This window comes from Acipenser ruthenus, chromosome 14 (assembly GCF_902713425.1).
Source record: "Acipenser ruthenus chromosome 14, fAciRut3.2 maternal haplotype, whole genome shotgun sequence".
In the NCBI taxonomy this organism is placed as follows: Eukaryota; Metazoa; Chordata; class Actinopteri; order Acipenseriformes; family Acipenseridae; genus Acipenser; species Acipenser ruthenus.
In genome coordinates, this window is record NC_081202.1 from 35,553,872 (window position 1) to 35,575,660 (window position 21,789).

The 21,789-nt window shown below is 38.8% G+C and overlaps 1 protein-coding gene across 7 annotated transcripts in view; it reads right to left on the reverse strand.

Moving 5' to 3' along the window:
- Positions 1 to 21,789, reverse strand: part of LOC117420152 (protein bicaudal D homolog 1-like) — a 137,756-nt gene that overhangs the window by 72,594 nt on the left and 43,373 nt on the right. For all 7 annotated transcript variants that reach the window (XM_058986454.1, XM_058986453.1, XM_034926469.2 and 4 more), the window contains exon 2: positions 71 to 283. In XM_058986454.1, the coding sequence (XP_058842437.1) occupies positions 71 to 283 (213 nt within the window). The remainder of the gene's footprint in view (positions 1 to 70; positions 284 to 21,789) is intronic.

Below are 21,789 nucleotides of genomic sequence, written 5' to 3' on the forward strand. Positions count from 1 at the left end.
TAATGTCCCCATTGACCCCCGTTATATTCAGGTCTTTTTATTTTTTTATTCTGGCAAGTTGTTTAGTTACCTCCCGGAGGTCCTGCAGCACTGCGTTGAGCCGCTCGTTCTCAGCCTGCACGTTGGACATGACGCTCTTGTTCTGTTTCATTTCGGTTTGCAGCTCCAGGATCTTGCTCATGTAGTAGGCCTCTTTAGAGGCAGACTCCTGCAGCAGGTTTTCCTCGAGGGTCTCCCCATCCTCTGCCACCTTCCTCTGGATCGAATAGGCCTGGCCAAATGCCTGAGGAGATCAGACGAAAGAAAAGACAACTGGATTATGCTTTTTCACAAAAAAACCTGCTTCCAACCCTGCACCAGGTTTTAAAAAGTTCACCTGAAAATGCAAGACAATTAAGGGCTGGATTCTCAATTAGTGCATTTTTTTCTGGAAGGAAAGAAACAATTAGAATTCTAAAACAGTACAAAACAACTTCAGGGTACTTACAAGCCATATACAAGTTTACCGCAGTACATTTGCTGAGTCATTTAGCAGTTTTCCCATGCTTTTACCATAATTTACCATGGTTTGCTATGTTTTTAAATATGCTTTACCATACCTCGCTGGGCTTTACAATGCTTACTTATGCTACACCATGGTTTCACTGTGCTTTATTACACTTTGCTATGCTTTTACTATGGTAAACCTTCATAAAGGAAGCCCCTAAATGAAAAGTATGTTGTTTCTGACTTAGTAACTTTCATGGGTGTGTTTTTCTTTCTGATAAAACTGTGAGAACAGCGTTTTGGAGTAAATAATGTAACTTTGAGAATGTCAGCCCCTTTGCACAACAGTATGTACTACATAGTGTAGGTCTTTCTAATTTATTGACCAACCCCTGCACAGAATATTGAGGGAGGAAATACCAGTATCTGTGAAAGTCCTTACAAAAAGATACAGCACTTAAAAAGCTGATGTAATATACAGAGACTGATGTAACCAGCCCTTATTGTTGAATTCAGCAGTGCAGTTTGATCGATTTGTTTTGCACAAAAAAGCACCGCTGGTGTAGTTCTATGGCAATGTCTGGCATATCTCAAGGGACTTGCTTGAAAATAAAACAACACACCAGTATATCAGTGAGGACGCCTAGTTAATGGACAGCTTGGCTTTCCTTTAAATGCCAACAGGGTTATGTAAAACACATCCTAACGTGATGAGGCAGTTGTTTACACCGTTTCATTCAATTCCATTACAAGCTGCTGTCAGGCTGATAAAATCAGATTCCGGACCAATGCCATGCCAGATTTAGCTTTTGAGTTCTAACAGGATTCCAATTGATGACAATGAGCTAAACATTTTAAAAAGAACTCTTTGGAATGATGCTGAAATGGGTACTTTATCTGAACACAGCAGACATAAAAGCTAGCTAAGATGAAGTTAATTAAATACAAACCGATACATTGCTTTCTGTTGAAAAACGCTGTTGTGTCCCATCTCAACTGTATAAGTGACATAACATCCTCTGCCCAATCTGGAATATTATGTTGTTTTTATGACAATGCAATGTGCATACAGCTAATATATATATACATATAAAGAAGGGGGAGGATAAAAGAGAAATGTAGTCTTGGGGTTTAAAATGAGTAGCAGGACTACATCCCCCAGAATACCTCAGGGCTTGGAATTTGAGTTGGGATGATTAGCACCTGGTACTAATGTAATGAGTAATCTAGCACACAGATATAAAAGGCGCTGAAACTGGCTATTGGGGTACGAAGGTCTGTGTGATGGCTAAGGCCTGCGGGAAGACTCTGTAACTACCACAATAAGGTAAAATGCATTGTGTGTGCTATTACTTATGTTTTGTTGAACTGGCAAACGGTTTAGCCGTCCAGCTGAGAGTCAGGGATCACTCAAATTTTTGCGAGTGTTCCAACTCAGTTAGGCTTTTGTTTATTTGTTTTGTTTTATGTATAAACTTACAGGTACTGCCCTGTTTGTTTACAAAGACAGTGAAAAAGATTGAGGTGTTTTCAAAGTTACAAGCCAAGGTAAGACTTTGTCACATAATTCAGGATCTTTTTCACGGTGCACGATATCGATATAAAATGTTCATATCGTTACCCACCACTACTTAAAATCAGGCATTTCCATCAAGATCAGCCCAGTTAGGATTGCAGGCTGGGCAGCAAAACTAGATCTCTCCAACTTACACTGATGGCGGAAATTCCCACGACAGGCGGTTTTTAAATTTCTGAACACGATGTAGGCTGAACACGAAGGTTGTGAATATATTATACTGTCAGGGAAATGTTGGAGGTTAGAGAATAAATTGCAGATGGACTGGGACAGCCAGTGGACTGGGACAGCCCCAGTTTGATATTAGAACAAGATTGAGTTTTACAGACTGGTTTTATGCTGCAATTGGAACTACAGTGCATGGAAATACAGCTTTTACAAACCATTCTTAGAAGTAGAATAAAAATGTCAGTTTTAAGGGAAGGCTGGGTAATATCAGCCACTGTTAGAACAAAACAGGGCCAGGGAGATATGATTGCTTCCTGCTGGTCTGCTGTCAATGTACTGAAGCTGCCTGAGAGAGCTGACCTCACTACCAAGGGAAAGCTGTTCTGAGGTTCAGCCCAGGGTTAGTGTTGCTGTGTTTAAAGAACAGGGTTCAAAAGGAATGTGTGGCAAAATACTATTACATAATCCTGCAATGAAACATGGGCAATAACTACTCGGTTCACCTGCTGGACCAGACCACAGTGCAGTAGGCTCTCTCTAATCCAAAACCTGGTAGCCTGGACTGACCTATAATCTGGATCACTCTACCAGAATGAAATGCATGCTGACAGCAGCTGTATAAACTCTAATTCCACTGTATAGTACTGTGCAAGGTCATCAGTTAAACAAGAAATGGGTAAGAGCATATTAAAATGACACAAAGATACACAGCTTTTTTATTTTCTTTTTAATTTTGAGTGCTCTATTATTTCCCCCAGTTTTTCTCCAGATTCTAGAATCTCTAATTCCATTCCCTCACCGCAGACACACCCAAGAGCTCGACAGGGGATGTCACTGGCTCCTGGAGGACAAAGACCAGCCTTGCAGGTATCTGCTTGAGCTCACAGGGCAAGTGGCCAATAGGGGTCTGCTATTCAGGTGACTTAGTCCTCTGCCAATACAACTCTCCCTCTAGAATCCCCAGCAAAGATCAACAAGCTGGCACAGCAAGGATGCAAACTTGCAGTCCTCTGACTGCATGACTCAACCTGCCCTTACCAGGGAAGCAACTTTGGAGACATCACACTCTTGTTTTTATGTTATTTACTTCTTTCTTCCCTTATAAAAGTTTACCACAGTAAATTTGCATAGCAGTTTTCCCATGCTGTTCCCATACTGTTCCCATACTATTCATATAGCATAGTTTACCGTGGTTTGCCATGTTTTTCAATTTGCTTTATCATACCTCTCTGGGCTTTACAATGCTTACCTAGGCTTTACCATGCTTTTACAATGCTAATTACTAAGGCTGAGGAGATGCATCGATTTTGCGTAAAGAGTTCAAGCAAAGGAAAGTTTTTATTTTTTATTAAATTTGGAATCTGCAATTATTTTTTGCATTAAGCGCAGAGCTTCTCTGCTCCCCTCAGGTCTGACTCTCTGAATCTGCATGCGATTGAGCTCACCTTCTCCCCCCTGCCCCGCCCCCTGTGAGTGTTTACTGAGGGTATTGCATCTGTGCAGGAGTCTTCAAAGTAACAGAGCAAGTTAAGAGCGTTGTGCTAGAATTACAAATACAGTGTCGACCGAACTGCAAATACAATGCCTTCCGATGTTTGGCAATTATTTTCAAAAGTAAGACAGCAAGAAAGTAAAGTAAAGAAAGTAATGTTTGGGATACTCCGGTAACACAACTAATCTGCGTGACCATTTAATGAGGTGGCACCCTACAAAACATCAAACAAAGTCTGCATTTATTCATTTGAACTACCCCGAGTAAAAATGAAGAAAAATAACCAAGATCGTTCCAAAAGTTGTATCTTTGGTCAGAAGTATTAAGCATCCCGGCAACGTCAGTCCCTAGTGAGCAAGTATTCAGTAATGTTGGGAAGATTGTAAGCAAGTGCCAGACATCGCTTAAATTAAAACAAAATGTGGAGACTGTCATGTCCCTTAACACAGTTCAAATATGAGCCAGGGACAACACTCTTGTTACTAAACTGATGTGGATAGTGGAAACTTTTTTAAAATCTGTTTCTCTCTTGATTGGTTGTTACTCTGACCTTGTTATGGATTTAAACAACTTTTTTTTTATTATTTTGCTTTGACCCCCAACTGGTACAAATCAACACAAATAAGGTATATATAAAAAACAAATATATATATATATATAGTAATTAAATATATATAGTAATTATATATATATATATATATATATATATATATATATATATATATATATATATATATATATATATATATATATATTACTATATGCATAAACAGATGTAATCAATTTTAATATGCATAGTACTTTTTTAAAGCGGTACTACACAGTAATCCACAGCTCCACATGTATTCCTGCGTTTTTCTTTGTTTTTTTTTACCCTTTCATAGCGTCGACAAATCGATGCATCTGCTTTTTTGGAGAACGATATATCAATAGTGAAAAATTAGGCATCGCCCCAGCATTATTAATTACACTTTGCTATGCTTTTACAATGGGAAACCTTCATAAGGTTTGCTCTGGCTACACCTTCTATAACGAGCATTCGCTTTAGGTTACAGCAGTTTCTTAAAAGAAGCTCATGTTATAGAAAACATACATTTTCAATTATAAAAGTAAATATATCTGGTACCAGATAGTATATTATACATTTGGCCTCTCTATCCCCGTCCGTTAAAAAAACAAAAGCTGCGATCATAACCTTGTTATACACAGTGGATGCCTTATAGTCCACTGTATTATTCTATGTGATTGTGGTGCTTGAATAAAGAAAGCACTTCAACAATTAAAGAACTCACAAGAAAATGATTCTGCAAAGAGCACACTCTAAGTCTAATATGCACTACAAGCCAGTACATTCTTCCTCTGTATGACAATACAACAGCGAATCATGACAACTGCCAGCCATCCGCAGTACAATGGACCTCTTTAATCAAACCATGAGTTACTTTGTTCTGTATTTATTCAATAGCAGATTTGATTCTGTACACAGCTTTGAAACACCACGCTTTTTAAACAAGCTTGCCGAATAAATTAATGTACTTGCAGGATGCTATTCATTATGGTGTCGCTATCCTTACTGTGAAAATACTAAAAATACCCAAACTGTGATAAAAAAATAACTGGTTGTTTTCATCACGTTTACTCTTTCCAGCATTGCTTCTGTGAAGAGGACAGCTATTCTAAAGACATTGGATGTATTTTGTTTTTTTGTATTGCAAGAACATTTTCCAAAAAACCAGCAATGTTTACTGCAATTTAAATAATTAAAGCAACTGATTCAACGTTAGTGATGCAGCCGCACTGTGGAATGTAGTGGGTGTGGTACTAAACTGCAGGCACACATTGGCTACTGAATGGACTACAAAACTGTTATGTGTAAAATGACAAGGATGCACAACATCACTAAATGTACTTTGGCTTACGTTCAAGTACAGTACAGGCTTACAGTACAACGCTGTATTCAACTTTTGCTTGATTCAACTTTATTGAATCAAGCACTTTAAGGATGCCATCGGGTCTTGCATTGATGGAAAAGATGCCTGTTTTAATTATCATGTTTTTAGTGGATAGTGGAAAGTCATGTTAATGGAGTGAATTTGAGATTTTATCAGATTTACCCTTAAAGTACAGCCTTTCCAGGAAACTGACTGAGATTAGGCCGTTAGCTAGGATTGTTCAGCAAAGCACATAAAGAATACACAAATTAAAAGACACATCAGATAACCCCAGTAGACCCCGATATTGATGTGATACAGCCAGCTGAAATGTCTTTGTATCAGACAGTTTCCATCAGATGGCTTGTATCAGATATAAATTATATCACATAAGCTACACTTTTTAATGACTCATATGTAACTATATAGTATATAGAATGTAGTATATAAGTAAGATATAAGATTTTCACACACTCAAGGTCAGAGCGGCCAGCAAGCCCACTCGGGGGTAGCTGCACTGTCCTCTCATGGGTGGGTCTCAGTAAAATCACAAATAACTAATGATTCAAAATGCAGGAGCTATTAGAACCTGCCATTTGATCAGAAAGACATTAACGCTGCAGTGGCATCTATTATAGATGCTTCAGGAGGCTATTGAAAACAGTGTTCCCAGAAGGCATCCCAGATATTGCAGACCAAAGGGAAAATAAAAACCTAATTAGTTAGAATAGGTCTTATACATTAACAGGGATCACTGTACTTGTGCATGAGGCACTTATGTACTTCTGGGGGGAAGGCTTTTTTTGTCGTTATTTAAATAGTGTTTTACCAAATGGTGATATTTCTTGTGTCCACAAGGAGCAGAGTATTGCAGGTTAGAGGTTAGTGGTACTGGTGTACTTAATAGTTCAGACCTGATTCGGAGAGCTCTATTGAGGTCACATGTGTGCTTTGAACATTTTAAAAAAGTCACCACGATGTGATGACTGAAAATGATACAGCGTGAATATATACATGCCCGTAATGACAAAGACATTCAACAACTGCTGACTGCTGTGCCAGTCATTCGGTCAAATTCACTGCCTGAGAAATCACAGGTATGTGGCAAGATACAATATGTGAGATACTCAGGGAGCTGCTAATATGTTGCACAGATGAAAATATCTGGTGAATTTTCTGGAGGAAGGATGATCTCTTTTCAAAGTATATATATATATATATATATATATATATATATATATATATATATATATATATATATATATATATATATATATATTTTACAACCGCTATGATTATCTACTTACTCACACACACACACACACACACACACACAAAATACTGACAATGTGTAGACACATCATTATCTAAATAGTTTTACATGACTAATTCATTTGTAATATATAAAAGCTGCATCTCCAACTTGTATATTTGCACCAGAATGGGGACATTTTTATAAAAGTACGGTTGACATCTGTATACAAGACATATATGATTTCCAAAACCAGACATCAGACACAAATGGAGTTTATGCTATCAAATGATAGATAAGAAAAATGTCATGTTTGACTGAGAATGCATAGCAAAATCCAAATGTGTTGCCTTCATGCAAGTATTTAATGTACGCAATTCTTAAAAAAATAAAACATTTAAAATAAATGTGAGGAACATCTGGATGTACTCACTTTGGGTTTGGAAGTCACTTCTTCAGTAAATGATGTTTCACAGGGGAATCTCCTTAAATCAATACTTGTCTAGACTTAAAACCCATTTACTTTATTTTTCCTGGGCTACTAATGGTTAATTGTGAGTAATTACCATGTCCGTGTCTTAGGAATCCTGTTTGTAAAAAGCTTACTCTAAATTCTTACTGTATTGTATTGTATTGTATTCAAAATTTACTCATATGTCATAATACATTCTAAATCAACAAGATAATTCAAAGACAATTGCACTGGAGGAATATTACTATATGTGCAAAATCTAACTTACTTGTATATGGATAATTCTTTTCTATAGGGTTCCAAACATTTGTCCAACTGTCTGTCTCAATAACATGCAAACAGATTTTAATTGCAATAGTAGAATGAAATGTAAAAAAATGAAGTGCATGTGCTGTAGATTGATTGAATGTTCAGAATGAATTCACTTTTATTGGTCATTCCGTGTGAAATCATTAATCATTCAAGTCAATAAAGTGCAAGTGACTTGAATTTCTCTCTTTGGATGTCTGTAGGAGTTTCTCTTACTATGCACATCTGTTTCTCTGGACAGTGGACACAGGCTGCACCATTATTTCACAGAGAGATTTGTTTATTCCTTGGTGTCAAGAACAATTAAAAGTGGACTATAAGGCACCTTCACCAGGAAAACAAAGGTAACATTAGGAACCGTTCTCCACCGATGAATAGAAAGTCTAAAATACGACAAAAAGAAGAAATATTACTCTGTGCCTTCATTAGCACAGGAAATTAAGATACTCTGTCTGGCATAACAAGCCTTTGCCTTAGCTGCTAATTCCATCTGTGTCTGCACTCTGCTCTTAGCACTTAAGTGATTTAAAACAAAAGGCAGCAGAGCCAAGGAAATTAGTTAGAAGAAGAGGAGGCAGGTGCAAACAGAATGCAAGAGGGAAGATGATTGACCACTAGCAGCAATATGTAAAGAATACGTTAAGGCCGTACAATACAATACAGAAAAGAAAAATCGAAATCTTTATTAATGTTTCATAAACATATAAACATACAAATTGGAACTGGAACTGCAATTCAAGGGGTGAGGCTCAGTCCGCTGTGCTAAACCTATTGGCTACCCAATACTATACAGACCAAGCCCACCTTTCACGAACTGTTCTTCAGGTCTTTCTGTGTGCTTCGGTGTGCTGTTCTATGCATGGGAGGACACCTCAAGACAGGATAAGATGTACTGGAATGTTGGCAAATACTTCACTGTGATTGGTTGTGATTCATAATGCAGCATTCAAGCACTGCCTGATTAAAGAAAGAGGGTAACTGTCATGCTAATAAGTGGATCTCCAAGACTTACTATGTGTATCAGACTCTCTAATCCCTTCCCAATCAAACCCAGCTTTATCCTAAATTAGTCACTTACTAAGACCTGCAGCGACAACAGTAATCTGGGAGGCTGGCTTTTCATTTTACACAGTCATTGTACACATGCCTTCAACTCTGTGTTATTTAGCGTAACATTTTGTGTGAATACTCCAAAGTGGTTAACATTCTTGTTTACTGTTCACATGACAACAATGTTTTAATCGTCTGTACTGGCTTTTCTGTGACCTGTACTCTATAATAGGAGGTGGGACAAAGTCACTGTTGCATTGTTATTTTGATTTAGGTTGCTAAAATCTAGTTTTCAGCATTGGAGGTAAAATACCAAAAATGGACGACAAAGTAAAGTATATTTATGCAGATGGAGGTAAATTGTTTTGCACATCTTGTAATGTGACTTTGGAGAAAATACAATAGATTGCCGCTATTTAGCTTCAGAGTCACCATTAAATGAAAGGCTGCTAACAGAATGTAAAACAAATAACAGCTTTCAGAAAACAAACTTGAAAGTCAGCACAGACAAAAAGTATTCCTGTCAGTTGTAGCCTAGTTAAATGAGTCCTACAGGTACGATCTAGCACAGCCACCTCCCTTCAAACAACCTGTTGCTTACTTTTTAAACGCAGTTAGAATTTTATACCTGAATAGGTCATGTTCTCTTTCAATTCGAAGATGACCACCAACAATACTTTTGGGATATGCCTGCCACAGGTCAGGTATTCACTAAACATTTTAAATCAGAGTTGCCGATAGGCCCCTCCGGGGAGTGTCGTCCTCGGTCCTGCCTCCCGAGGGAACAAATAGTCACTCCACGGAGCTCACTTCCTCTTTTGCTTCTCCCTGCAGTAAGGTCAGCAGTGTGGAGTAGTGGTTAGGGCTCTGGACTCTTGACTTGGAGGGTTGTGGGTTCAATTCCAGATGGGGGACACTGCTGTTGTATCCTTGAGCAAGGTACTTTACCTAGATTGCTCCAGTAAAAACCCAACTGTATTGTATGTAAAAAAAATAATGTGTAAAAAATAAAGTGAAATCTTGTAACAATTGTAAGTCACCCTGGATAAGGGCATCTGCTAAGAAATAAGGTAAAGTACTAACCTGCCCAGTTGCTGTGATTGAGTCTGTATGAAAGAGCTCTCACTCAAATTTACTGCAGTTCCCCTGCTTTATTTTAAGAAAATATTGCTGGAAGTCAGCTTGTCACTTCCCTGGAATCAGTAACTCAGCTTCTGTGAACTGAGCTACAATCGTTGCGAAAGTGTGCTTCATTAAATCTTTCTTTCTTTCTTTCACCAGTCTGCATCGCTTTGCGTCACAGACTGCTTTCTAACCCACAGCATCTGCTGTTGTGTGTGTTTTTCTCCTGCTATTTGCAGCAAAAAAAAAAGTACACCAGAAGCATCTTCGAGTTTTCCGTGCTGCCATTAGAACTCTCCTTAGCCCCCCACACATTCTCAAAGTGCGTGGATGCCATCCTGGCCCCCTTGCGGCTGCAAGGGACCAGGCTGTTGAACTACCTAGACGACTGGTTGATCTGTTCCCAGTCGCAGGAAGGGGCAGTAGCCCACACGGCGATCGTGACATGACAGCGGAAACAACTCACTGCCCCCTATGGTTCCCCTCTGCCGCTTCAGACAGGTGAGAGAAGGCGACAGTTCTGCTGGTGGCCCCCTGATGGCCCAGGAGAATCTGGTTTTCGACCTTCTGTCACCAACTGCAAGGCCAGCCCTGGGAGATCCTGCTACGCCTGGATCTCCTCAGTCAGGTGAGAGGCACTCTCTGGCACCCAGAACCGGACAGACTCCAATTATGGGTCTGGCCCCTGAACGGGAATGCGTCTGTCCGCTTTAGGGCTCTCAGACACAGTTGTAGGTACACTGCAAAACGCTAGGGCCTCCTCCACAAGGTCGTTGAGATGTGTGTTGACAGGACGAGAGCTCTGCGTCAGTCTGACTAGCTCTTCGTCTGTCATGGTGTAAGGACCCTGGGTCAGGCCATCTCAAAGCAGCGGCTGTCTCACTGGCCTCACCTGGGCGGGTGGCCGTGCACTCTACCTGAGGAGTGGCTACATCATGGGTCCTCTTTAGAGGAGCTTCATTTACCGTTATATGTACTGCGGCTAGCTGGGCTATTCCGCATACTTTCACCAGGTTCTACCAACTTAATGTGGTAGATCCCTCTATGCCTTCTTTAGGCACAAAGATCCTTGAGGTTGCACGCTCGCACCGCTAACCGTGGTTTTGCGGTCTTGAGATGTCCCTCGTCTGCTGTCTCCGCTCACGCTCCCTCGCGACAGCTTTGGTATAGTTTTACCAAACTGAAAGGGAACGTTAGGTTACGGATGTAACCCTGGTTCCATGAAAGAGAAGACGACCACCAACCTGTGAGGTTGCATCGGTCGCCTTCGCGGGTTCGATGCAAAAGAGGGGCTTATCAGCAATGCTGATATAAAATGCTCAGTGAATACCTGACCTGTGGCTGGCATATCCCAAAAGTATTGGTTGGTGGTCGTTTTCTCTTTCAGAGAACCAGGGTAACATCTGTAACCTAACGTTTTCTTTCTTTTCACTCTGTACTAATAAAATAAATTCATGGATGGGACAAACAACATGACAACGAATGTGCTGCATATATGGCCTTTATTAAAGAATGCCAGATGCCCTTGGGTAACCTTGGGAGTTTTTGGGCTGTTTCTAATCGATTTCCACATCTATAACTTGGCAAAGCTTTGCCTTACACTTCCAACCAATTCAGTGGATGCAGAACGTGCAGTCTCAATGTATGGGCAAGTCTTCACACCACAGAGACAGAGAATGTCGGCAGCAACTGCTGAGGGATGTTGCATGCTTGCCTTTAACAAATGACAGCACACTGTTTTAGTAAGGAAGCAAGTACCACTATTTTTAAGCTTTTATAGTGCTCTGAAATATTATCTACTTAGGTTTATTTAATATTTAAACAGATCTTAATTTTATTCCATAACCTACCCGGGAAGAAAATGTAAATTCTCTGCGATTTAAGTAGACCCCTATCTATAATGATGGCTATTTTGCGGTGTAGAGTGGTTTTGTATTTTGTTGTCTGCTGTTGCCATTATGTTACTCGCTGTTTACTCACATGGTCTTGTTCTATTGATATCCTTTAAATAAAACCAGAAGGCAATTACTCTCAAGCATTTCGAAGATGCAGTCTCCATTTTCCTGTTAATTTCCACTTAGGGTATAGAACACAAGATTACCCAGACTTAATGCTTGCTCTTCTGCTTCTTTCTCGTTGATTTCTGGTGTTTCACACAATACACTCTTCAATGTATACTATAGCCTAAAAATATGGTAACACTGAGAGGCTAAATCAGGAGTACACTGGAGACAAGAAGTAGCCCAACAATATAAGAACAGAAAAAAGTTACAAACATGAGGAGGTCATTCAACTCATCTAGTAGCTGATTGCTTTCAAAACGCTGTCAAGTTGGGTCTGCAAGGATCCCACTGATTCAGCATCAGGACTAGGTAGCCCATTCCATACCCTCACCGCTCTGAGTGAAGAAGTGTCTCTTACCCTCCACTTAATTTCCAGCTGTGTCCAAAGCAGACTGGATACACGATGGCAATAGATCAATGGTACTCAATTTCAGTCCATTACAGTCCGGGACCTTTACCAAGCAGGTCTACTTTTTTAAGAACAAGGGAGGACCACTGCATGGGCAGCATTGTGGAGTAGTGGTTAGGGCTCTGGACTCTTGACCGGAGGGTTGTGGGTTCAATCCCTGGTTGGGGACACTGCTGCTGTACCCTTGAGCAAGGTACTTTACCTAGATTGCTCCAGTAAAAACCCAACTGTATAAATGGGTAATTGTATGTAAAAAAAAAATAAAAAAAATAATGTGATATCTTGTAACAATTGTAAGTCGCCCTGGATAAGGGCGTCTGCTAAGAAATAAATAATAATAATACAGTAAGTACCTCAGCCTCACCTTTGAGATCCTACAGGAACAACCTAAAATAGTACTATTGCCAACTTTGCTATCTTGTGGCTTTAGTACTTGAGTGTATGGCAGGATCCCAATGTACATTTATATATATATTACCAAAAGTACATTGAAAATTGGGAGATCTTTGCAGTACGTAATAAATATTAATTGTGTCCATAAAAAAATAACAGTGATGTTGTTTATAGTTCAGCCTGCCAGTTCCAACTAGAAGAATTTGAGGTTTTATCTCATTCTGCCTGCAGATTAGTTCTTCCAAGCGAATTTAGATCATACATCAATCCAACATGTTTATGAAGCTTAATTGGATGTCACTGCTGGATAGAAGGCTCAGTCATCTTATATAGTTATAACTGTCTGCCAGGGGATGTTCTGCAAGGTTTGTGATTGAGTCAGAATATTCTCCCAGATCTATTCCAGTAACTTTGCTGTAAGAGCAGCTGCAGCAGGTACTTGTTTGGACAGTATACTGGAATTCTCTACCAGTGTTAGAAATGTTAAATATAATGTACTAGAAATGTTAAGTCCACTTTCTAAATTGGATTAAGGCATCTGCCAAATAAATACAATAATGATAATGAATGTTTTTAATCACTTTGGGGTCAATTTTAATGATCTAAACAGTGGCGGGTCTGAATAGCTCCACTCTTCACATCTGTATTAATCCCCCAGGGTTGACTCACTTATTAACATGGATATGTACAATATATTTACAGTAACATGACACCCACAAAAAATCAGGATGTTAGGATGCCAGTATTAAAAGACGTTACTTTTAGATCAGGGCTGTCCAACTGTTTTGTCTAGAAGAGCCATACCGATTACCAGAGACTTTGTATAGGCATACAAAAAATTGTACATATAGGAACTACAGCTAGGGCCAAAAGTTTTGCATCACCCTATGGAATTAACACATTTTCTAATGAAACCTGCTGAATAATGTTACGTTACCATATTGAATTACATACTGCTTTGTAGTTTTCCACGGAACAAAAAACTGTAAAAAGATGAAAAATATTGACATTTCAAAATGTAACATAAAATACTGTACTACTATGATGGCTTCCGGTAGACTTTGCAATATCATTTTGCAGTTTCTTTGATTACATGATGTTAAATAAAATATCAAAATTATGTTCATGCAGGTTTTTTTGGTTTTTTTTAGAATTATGTCTCAATCCTAAAATTCTGGGTGATGCTAAACTTTTGTCCAGAGCTGTACAGAGCCGACATTGCTTCAGCAGCTTTCTGTTCAATAAACATGATACATGCTTGAAGCTCAACATCAGTATGCTGCATTCTCACTGTACTTGCTTCCCACCTAACACTACATTTTGTCCTTGCTGTCTTTCCAACCCACTCTTAATCTCAAGGCTATTTACTGCTATTAGCAAGATATTTTAAGGAAAAAACACCAATTCTAATTCTAAAAATTGTAACAACCTCTATACACAGTAAAACACAATGTTCAAGAATTAATCAAAAAATTTCATGGACCAGATTATTAACACATTTTACAATTTAGTTCACTGTAATGTTTGTTTTGGTAAAAGTGTTACCAAAATAAACATTACACTAGTATATTAATACAAAAATGTGTTTGAAATCTGTTGAATTCTTAAACACTTGATTTAGATTGTACAGTTTATTACTGGTTCGGTAACTTACATTTCTAATAGTCTGTTGACTTTAGCACAGTGACTGGCACTCCCAGATAAGACTGTATTTATAAGTCTCATCTGGGCACTCCCAGATAAGACTTATAAATACAGTATAAATACAGTATAAATATTGTGGTTTCATTATGTCACTGGAAGCAATAGTGGAATCAGTGTTGAATTGTTTTGGGAAATGGTGTTTGCCATTAGGACCGCTTATCTAAACCATCCATTAACAGTACAGTAATAAAAGAAAAAAAAAGGATCAACCGTGCTCGAATATATTTTCAATTATCTATATATTTATGTAACCTCTTTTTTAATTTTAGCTACAGCCTACTGTTTTCATTGGAGGTGCCAACACTTTGTATTCATCAAACAGTATTGACCAAACTACTAAACTCAACACCTGCCAAAGACAGCATCAGCCAATACTTTTTTTTAGCAGTAACGGAGCCAAAACATCACACCTTGCACCTATATTTTATATTAAACGTTGGCACGTACCAATACCAGCCCTACATAATTGACTGCTATCAAGATTTGCTGAATTAAAGTGATAGCCATTCCCTTCCTTGGTTGGGAGATTTTACTTGCAGAAATAACTTTACCCTTTCTTCTAAGGATACTGATATACTGGCTTAGGTAAGATTAGAATTGTGTGCTGAGCAGAATTAGTTCTGTGAAGACTATCCCCAGGTTTACATTTTAATTTTGGAGCCGCTATCCTTACAGCAGCTTTGAAAAAAACAACAAATAACAAAAACTATGATAACTGTGTGCAAGTATGTTAACATTGCATAAAATGCCCAAACCATCACTTACCACAGTCGATCTGGTCATATTTAAATAGGAAAGCAGCCCTAAAACTTTCACTCTGTCACCCTGTGAACTCAGAGTTCCCTGCAGTTACTGTTGAGGTGCAAAACCGGACATTTCAACCTCTTTATTTTCTTTACTTATGGTGTCTATTCATTAGAAGGGGTTGTCTGTTGTACAAGGGGATTTGGGTTTGAATTCAGCACAATGTATTACCTGTCCTTTGTTATACCAGCGGCCCTCCTAACTCCCATAATTGAACTTCCTAATAAAATCATAAAAAACAAGAATACAAAACAATATCAAGATTGACATTTGTTCTTTTGCTATCGATGATTTATGTGGCGACATGTATGACCAGAAAACTGGGGACTAATTATTGATTGCCTGCCCCATGCTTTTCGATAGGCAGTTATTGTCCAGGATTACTTAGAAGTGAACAATGGGCTGACACTGCAGGATTAGATCAATCCAAGAGTATGGTTACAGTAAGAACCTGACCTTTCAGGGCCCTGGCGAGACAAGCTAGAGATTTTTCTTTGCCTTGTCTGGCACATCTTCTAACCTGATTGCAATGTGCTGAAAACACACACATACAGACAACAATTGATACAACAGCAGCTTTAAAACACATTTGCGGTCTCGTTTATTTCATTAGCACACTGCGTCAAGGGTAATTTGAAATCTGAAAACAGCAGACGTCGAATTACCAATCGCATAAAATAACTGACAACAGCGCGTTTGTCAGAATTGCACTGCAAAGAGCAACACAGCAAGATTCTTTAAAATGACAAATTAAGGGGCTGTCAGGAAAACAGAGCCCTAATTCACTGTATCAAGGTAATTGGCCCTATTCACAGAAATGTAAGGACTGTTTTAAGGGCTGTTTTTAAGGACTGTTAATTAATACAAACTAATAATCCCTCTTTAAAACAGCTGAAAATTGTTGCATAAACTGCCAACTTGATTTAATTAAACCAATGCAATCACATATAGAGGGTCCTCATAATTACATAATAAATCACACAGTATATTTGCTATAAAATCATGTAAAAAGTGTTTGTCAGATTTGAGTCAAATACAAACTGAAATGTCCATAGGAGCCTAGGTGAGTATGATAGAAGTTTGCTGTTTGCTAGCAGATCAAGGCAGCTATCGGGTTCAGCTTGTGGAGTATAACAGACAGACACGTTCAGCGCATAAGAGTCCCCATTTTCTTTAACCAGTCCTAACAAAACGTTCCTTAAAACAGTTTCGTAATAGACACCAATAAAGCATCAAGATAGCAAGAAACAGCTCTTTACTCACATATCGTTATCAGAACAATTTTTCACGAAGGAAAAACTCAATAAAGCTACCAAACCAGAGATAAATAACTGAGACATTTCATTTAGGGGCTTGCAAGTACTTTTGAGTTGTAATTTGTGTTAATAATGACATTTGGAGTAAAATCCTTTCAAAATCTGTTGAAGGACAAAGCAGTTAAATGATAGTCTTTCTACTTTTATATTGTTAAATATGGGCTATTAACTTTAACAAACGCCACATCCTTCAGAATTTAGGAAACATTAACTGGGAGAAAGTGTTGTTTTTACGAGCAAAACACATTCCGCGCTACAGCTAGAAAAACAGCACTCTCACTTATCTGTGCAGCAATGTGCTGCACTATAAATCCTCGGGAGGCTATTTTTAACTTGTGCTATTAAATGACCTGTTATGGTAGGCTGCAAACTTAGACAGCCTCAATATCATCGATCAGGGAATGGTTTCAGTGAGATAATAAAACACGCTTCCCTGACCATCTCTGGAAATTTGAATGTGTTCGTAGGTAGTATCAGTAGCATTACAGCAAACACTGGTGCAGTGGATGAAATTATCATATCAGGGCATAGACTAGTGTAATGTGCACTGGGATTCCCAACTGAACAGCACAAACTGTACTGCAAAGTAAACATGAGTAGTGGAAAAAGCATATTTAAGCGATCAGTGTTTCTGAGGTATGGCAGGAGGTTGAAACAAATGTGCCCAAAGATGACTGGGGGAATCATAGAAAACCGTTGTGTACCACAATGTAAACCCATTATCTCAGTGCTTGGTCTTTATCATCCAGGAACCAAAAGGTCACATGATCACAATATGGCAGCCATATTAGGTCGCAGATCAACGTGAACGGTGCTTTTAGGTTTTTGTCCGAGTAGTCCGAGTAGTTTAGATATCACTGAAAATATGAAGTCAGCATCTGAAACTCTCTATAAGATATGAGCAGTTAAAGAAGCGGATAAATTCTTCTTGCCTCAAACAAATAATTCTGCATATTTATTCACAATACTAATGTTATGCCAAGTAAACACAGGGATATGCTGACGTTCACTCAGAAGGGACACATGGCTGATAGATGTAAAACTGTACATTGGATTTGAAAGCATTACAGGCACTTGAAACCCCATCTAAGTAATTTAAATGCTAAGGCGCTATGAATCAGACAGGGATTTAACAAGTCCAGTACATCTCCAACAAACCATGATATAAATCCTGTTAGGGAGGCTATGCATGGTGATAGTCTGAACGATGAATAAATATGACTGAATTGTTGGGACATTAATTATTGTTTGATCACACATGATTCAATGTTGGCCATCACTTGTACAGTATCATGCTACATTTACACAACGCTGGGCACAGCTAGCCATTCATTCATTTACTGAGCAGCAACAGCCCAGTACATACTTCAACCATGCAGTTATGCAGACATAAGTGTAGCCATAGCTATGAAGCATACATATGTAAGATTTGTGATGAAGAAAAAAAAAACGTTCTGTAAACAATAACATGAGCATTATTACTCTATGACGCTGTGGCAGGGCAGAAGCTCTGCATGTGTAGATAGTGTATTTTTATTTGGTTGTGTGAATAAAGATTATATATTTTTTATTTAAATTTGTCAGGGATGGGGTTAAAATCTCATCCCTGCCCATTCCATGTGCAGAATGTGGTTTGGTCCTAATTGGTTAATTGATGATTGATTAAGCCTAGGCACATGCTTTAACCGCCACAAAATCATTTTGACGATTTGAGGTTGTCAAATTTAAATTACTCTGTGTGTCTGAAACACAAACACAAATGCTGTGAATATCCAAATGTCAACCAGTTTGCTCGCAGTATGATTACAATTTTTGCAAGCACTATTTGAGCAAACATCAACGTTGTGTTCAAGAATGACAGACGATCACCTCCATGCAGTGCTTAGGATAGAAGTTTTTAATCTCCAACCAGACATCGGAAAATTGGCTAGTGAGATGCAAGCACAGGGGTAACATCGACCTACCCTACTGGCCCCCAAAGGTGAGGCCATTTTTTAATATGGCTCTCCATTCAAAAAGGTTGTGGAGCCCTGGTCTACAGGAAGAGAGAGGAATCTCGGTAGCAGTAATGCTGATGCTTTTGAACTTTAGATGACTGTCAGAAACATTAATCGGTGATAGTAAAATAGCTAATTAATTAATAGATAAATTATCGATAATGGATTATGGTCCTTGTGAATCCTAGCTGACAACTCCAGTACTGCTTCAATCCCTTAGTCGAGGATGTGCTGAAGACTCTCACTGCTCAGCAGATTTGTGAATCCGAGCCCCCTGCTAGCTGTGGGAGGGATCAGCAGGTTCGTGAATCCAAGCCCCCTGCTAGCTGCGGGAGGGATCAGCAGATTTGTGAATCCAAGCCCACTGCTAGCTGCGGGAGGGATCAGCAGATTCGTGAATCCAAGCTCCCTGCTAGCTGCGGGAGGGATCAGCAGGTTTGTGAATCTGAGCCCCCTGCTAGCTGCAGGAGGGATTCACAAATTGCTGGGAGAACCTTAATGAACTCAGTGGGTCAACACGCTTCACTTGTGAGCATTTCAACTTGCAGGGATATTTTCTAACTGAAGGACGCTCAATACAAGGTCTAATAAACAGGTGTGAAAGGTAAGAATCCTATCACACCTGTTTATTAGACCCTGTTTATTAGACCCTGTATCTGCTGACAAATAGCTACCCTTTGGCATGTCGCTATCCTTGACTTAAATGACTTTAAAAAGCAGTCAATACAACAGATGTGTGAACTTGGACTCCCAGCGAGGGTATGTTTTAAGAGGGATGATGGACTGTGTTGTGTTTTCTAAAAGCATAATTATAAAATAGTTCATGGAAGTGTTGGTGATAAAGCATTCTCAATTAGAGTTATAAAGCATAGCTGCTTACTGTATAGGAGTCCATGTTAGACGCTAAGCTTGTACAACTACTGAGTTCAATGGCATACTGCCATTGATATAGTACCAAGTATGAAGCTATAAAAACTATAATTTAATGTTAAACCTATTTACAGTAAACACTGACATTTTAACCCTGAATTCATTTTTTAAAAAAACACCTGTGTTACCTGTATTTTTGACACACAAAAACACAGCCTACACCTACAAATACAATTATCATCATAAATGTAATTTATTCTCATAAAATATAAATGAATGCTGTTGCTGTGGGGAGCCATCTCAGGCCTCAAGACACATATTCTCAGGTTCATCTAAGCTCGTCTGGTTCCTAGTAGCTGCTTGACCTCAGGACGTCAAGTCAAGTTGGGTCTTAAAGGATTCAAGTGATTCTGCCTCAACAACATTACTAGGTAGCCCGTTCCATACTCTCACCACTCTCCTTCCCTGTCTATCCACTTATTTTCCAACCGTGTTTTCTGGTGCTGGTTTCTGTGCTACGCTTTAAGTATTGGTTCGGGTTAACTTTGTCAACTCCTTTTAAGATTTTAAAGACTTCAATCTTTGAAGTTCAGTGTTTAAACTCTGGGATTAGTCTGGTACCTCTTTTTTGGACTCCCCAGGGCCACAATGTTCCTTTGGTGCTGAGGTGACCAGAACTGAATACAGTAAGAACATAAGAACATAAGAAAGTTTACAAACGAGAGGAAGCCATTCAGCCCATCTTGCTAATTTGGTTGTTAGTAGCTTATTGATCCCAGAATCTCATCAAGCAGCTTCTTGAAGGATCCCAGGGTGTCAGCTTCAACAACATTACTGGGGAGTTGGTTCCAGACCCTTACAATTCTCTGTGTAAAAAAGTGCCTCCTATTTTCTGTTCTGAATGCCCCTTTATCTAATCTCCATTTGTGACCCCTGGTTAATTCTGGTTGCTCTTCTTTGCACCCGGGATAATTCTGGTTGCTCTTCTTTGCACTCTTTCTAGAGCAGCACTCTAAGTGAGGTCTCACCAGTATATTATACAGTATACCAGTACACCAGTATATTATACAGCCTCATCATAACCTGCCTGGATTTGTGCTCTACACTTCTGGATATATACCTAAGCATTCTTGGGTATACAGCCAAATATGTCACTTGAAAATGAAAGTTTAAAAAATACTTTTGCTTCAAACAAATGTTTATAGATGGGACTTTATGCTTTGTTACCTTTACAAGCAACAAAAGCCTTTAATTTCTGTTTTGCTTCTTGATCTATAACAGATACTGAAGATGGATAACCCCCTACTGCTGTAAGTGGTATAAGGCGCATTCTATTTGGCAGTGGTGAGCAGATTATAGAATATAATTGAACATTCTGGGATACAGCAGCTTAAAGAAGAAAAACACCATTCCCTAAATGCTTCAGTCTCAAAACAATGATAATAAAAACTACTATTAACAATAATTTAGACATGATGTAAAGAGCTAAACCTATGCCACAGCTACAAAATGGTGTTTTAGACTCACTTAGTGCTAATTATTGTCATTCACGTCCCACTTTTCTGTTTCTTACAGTGTAAGAGAAGATGCACTTTCAGTTTGGAGAATAAAATGTTAAATCATGCTGTCACACTTCAAAATGGGTCTTCAAAATGACAGGACTAAACAAACCCCTTCTTCGTTTAAAGAGGGAGGGTAGTTCTAGGCACTTGGAGTGAACTGAGCTATTTGTTCAAACCTCACACTGTGCCTGTCCACTGTCTCCAGTATTGATATGATGCTGGTTTGTCAACAACAAGCCCCAAGGAGGTAAGATCTGTAAGCAGTGTGAAGGGTTTAACAGGCCCTGATTGACACATCAAACTGCTTACATGCGGAATCATCATCTGCAGATGCTTTTGTTTCGCAGATTTCAATCGCTAGTGTTTCAAACGTCACTTACTGGAAAGACAAACCAATGGAACGGTGTACAACTTCAGGGATCCCAGAATGTTGCAGTGAATGTCATATCTTTGCCAAAACAGCAGCTATGGTATTATGCTTTGAAGATGATTTACACTTTATTTCACTAGATGGAAATAATTTAAGAAGGAAAAGAAAAAAGCAACAAAAGATAACACAGCTAATGGCAGTTAGTCCTTTTGGATGATTAAAATAGGAGCACAATGCCATAGATTCTACCAGACTATTCCCAGTTCTCAATTTTTACCCAATACACACTAACTAAATAATGTATGATTTTCATGTGTAGAAAACATGATCATGAATGAAGGGAATGGCAATCATGTGATTTCACTGGGTGTTGATCTCATAATATTTAAGTAGCATTGACAGGGTATAAATAATATAATATTCTATCTTTTTCAGCTGGTTTC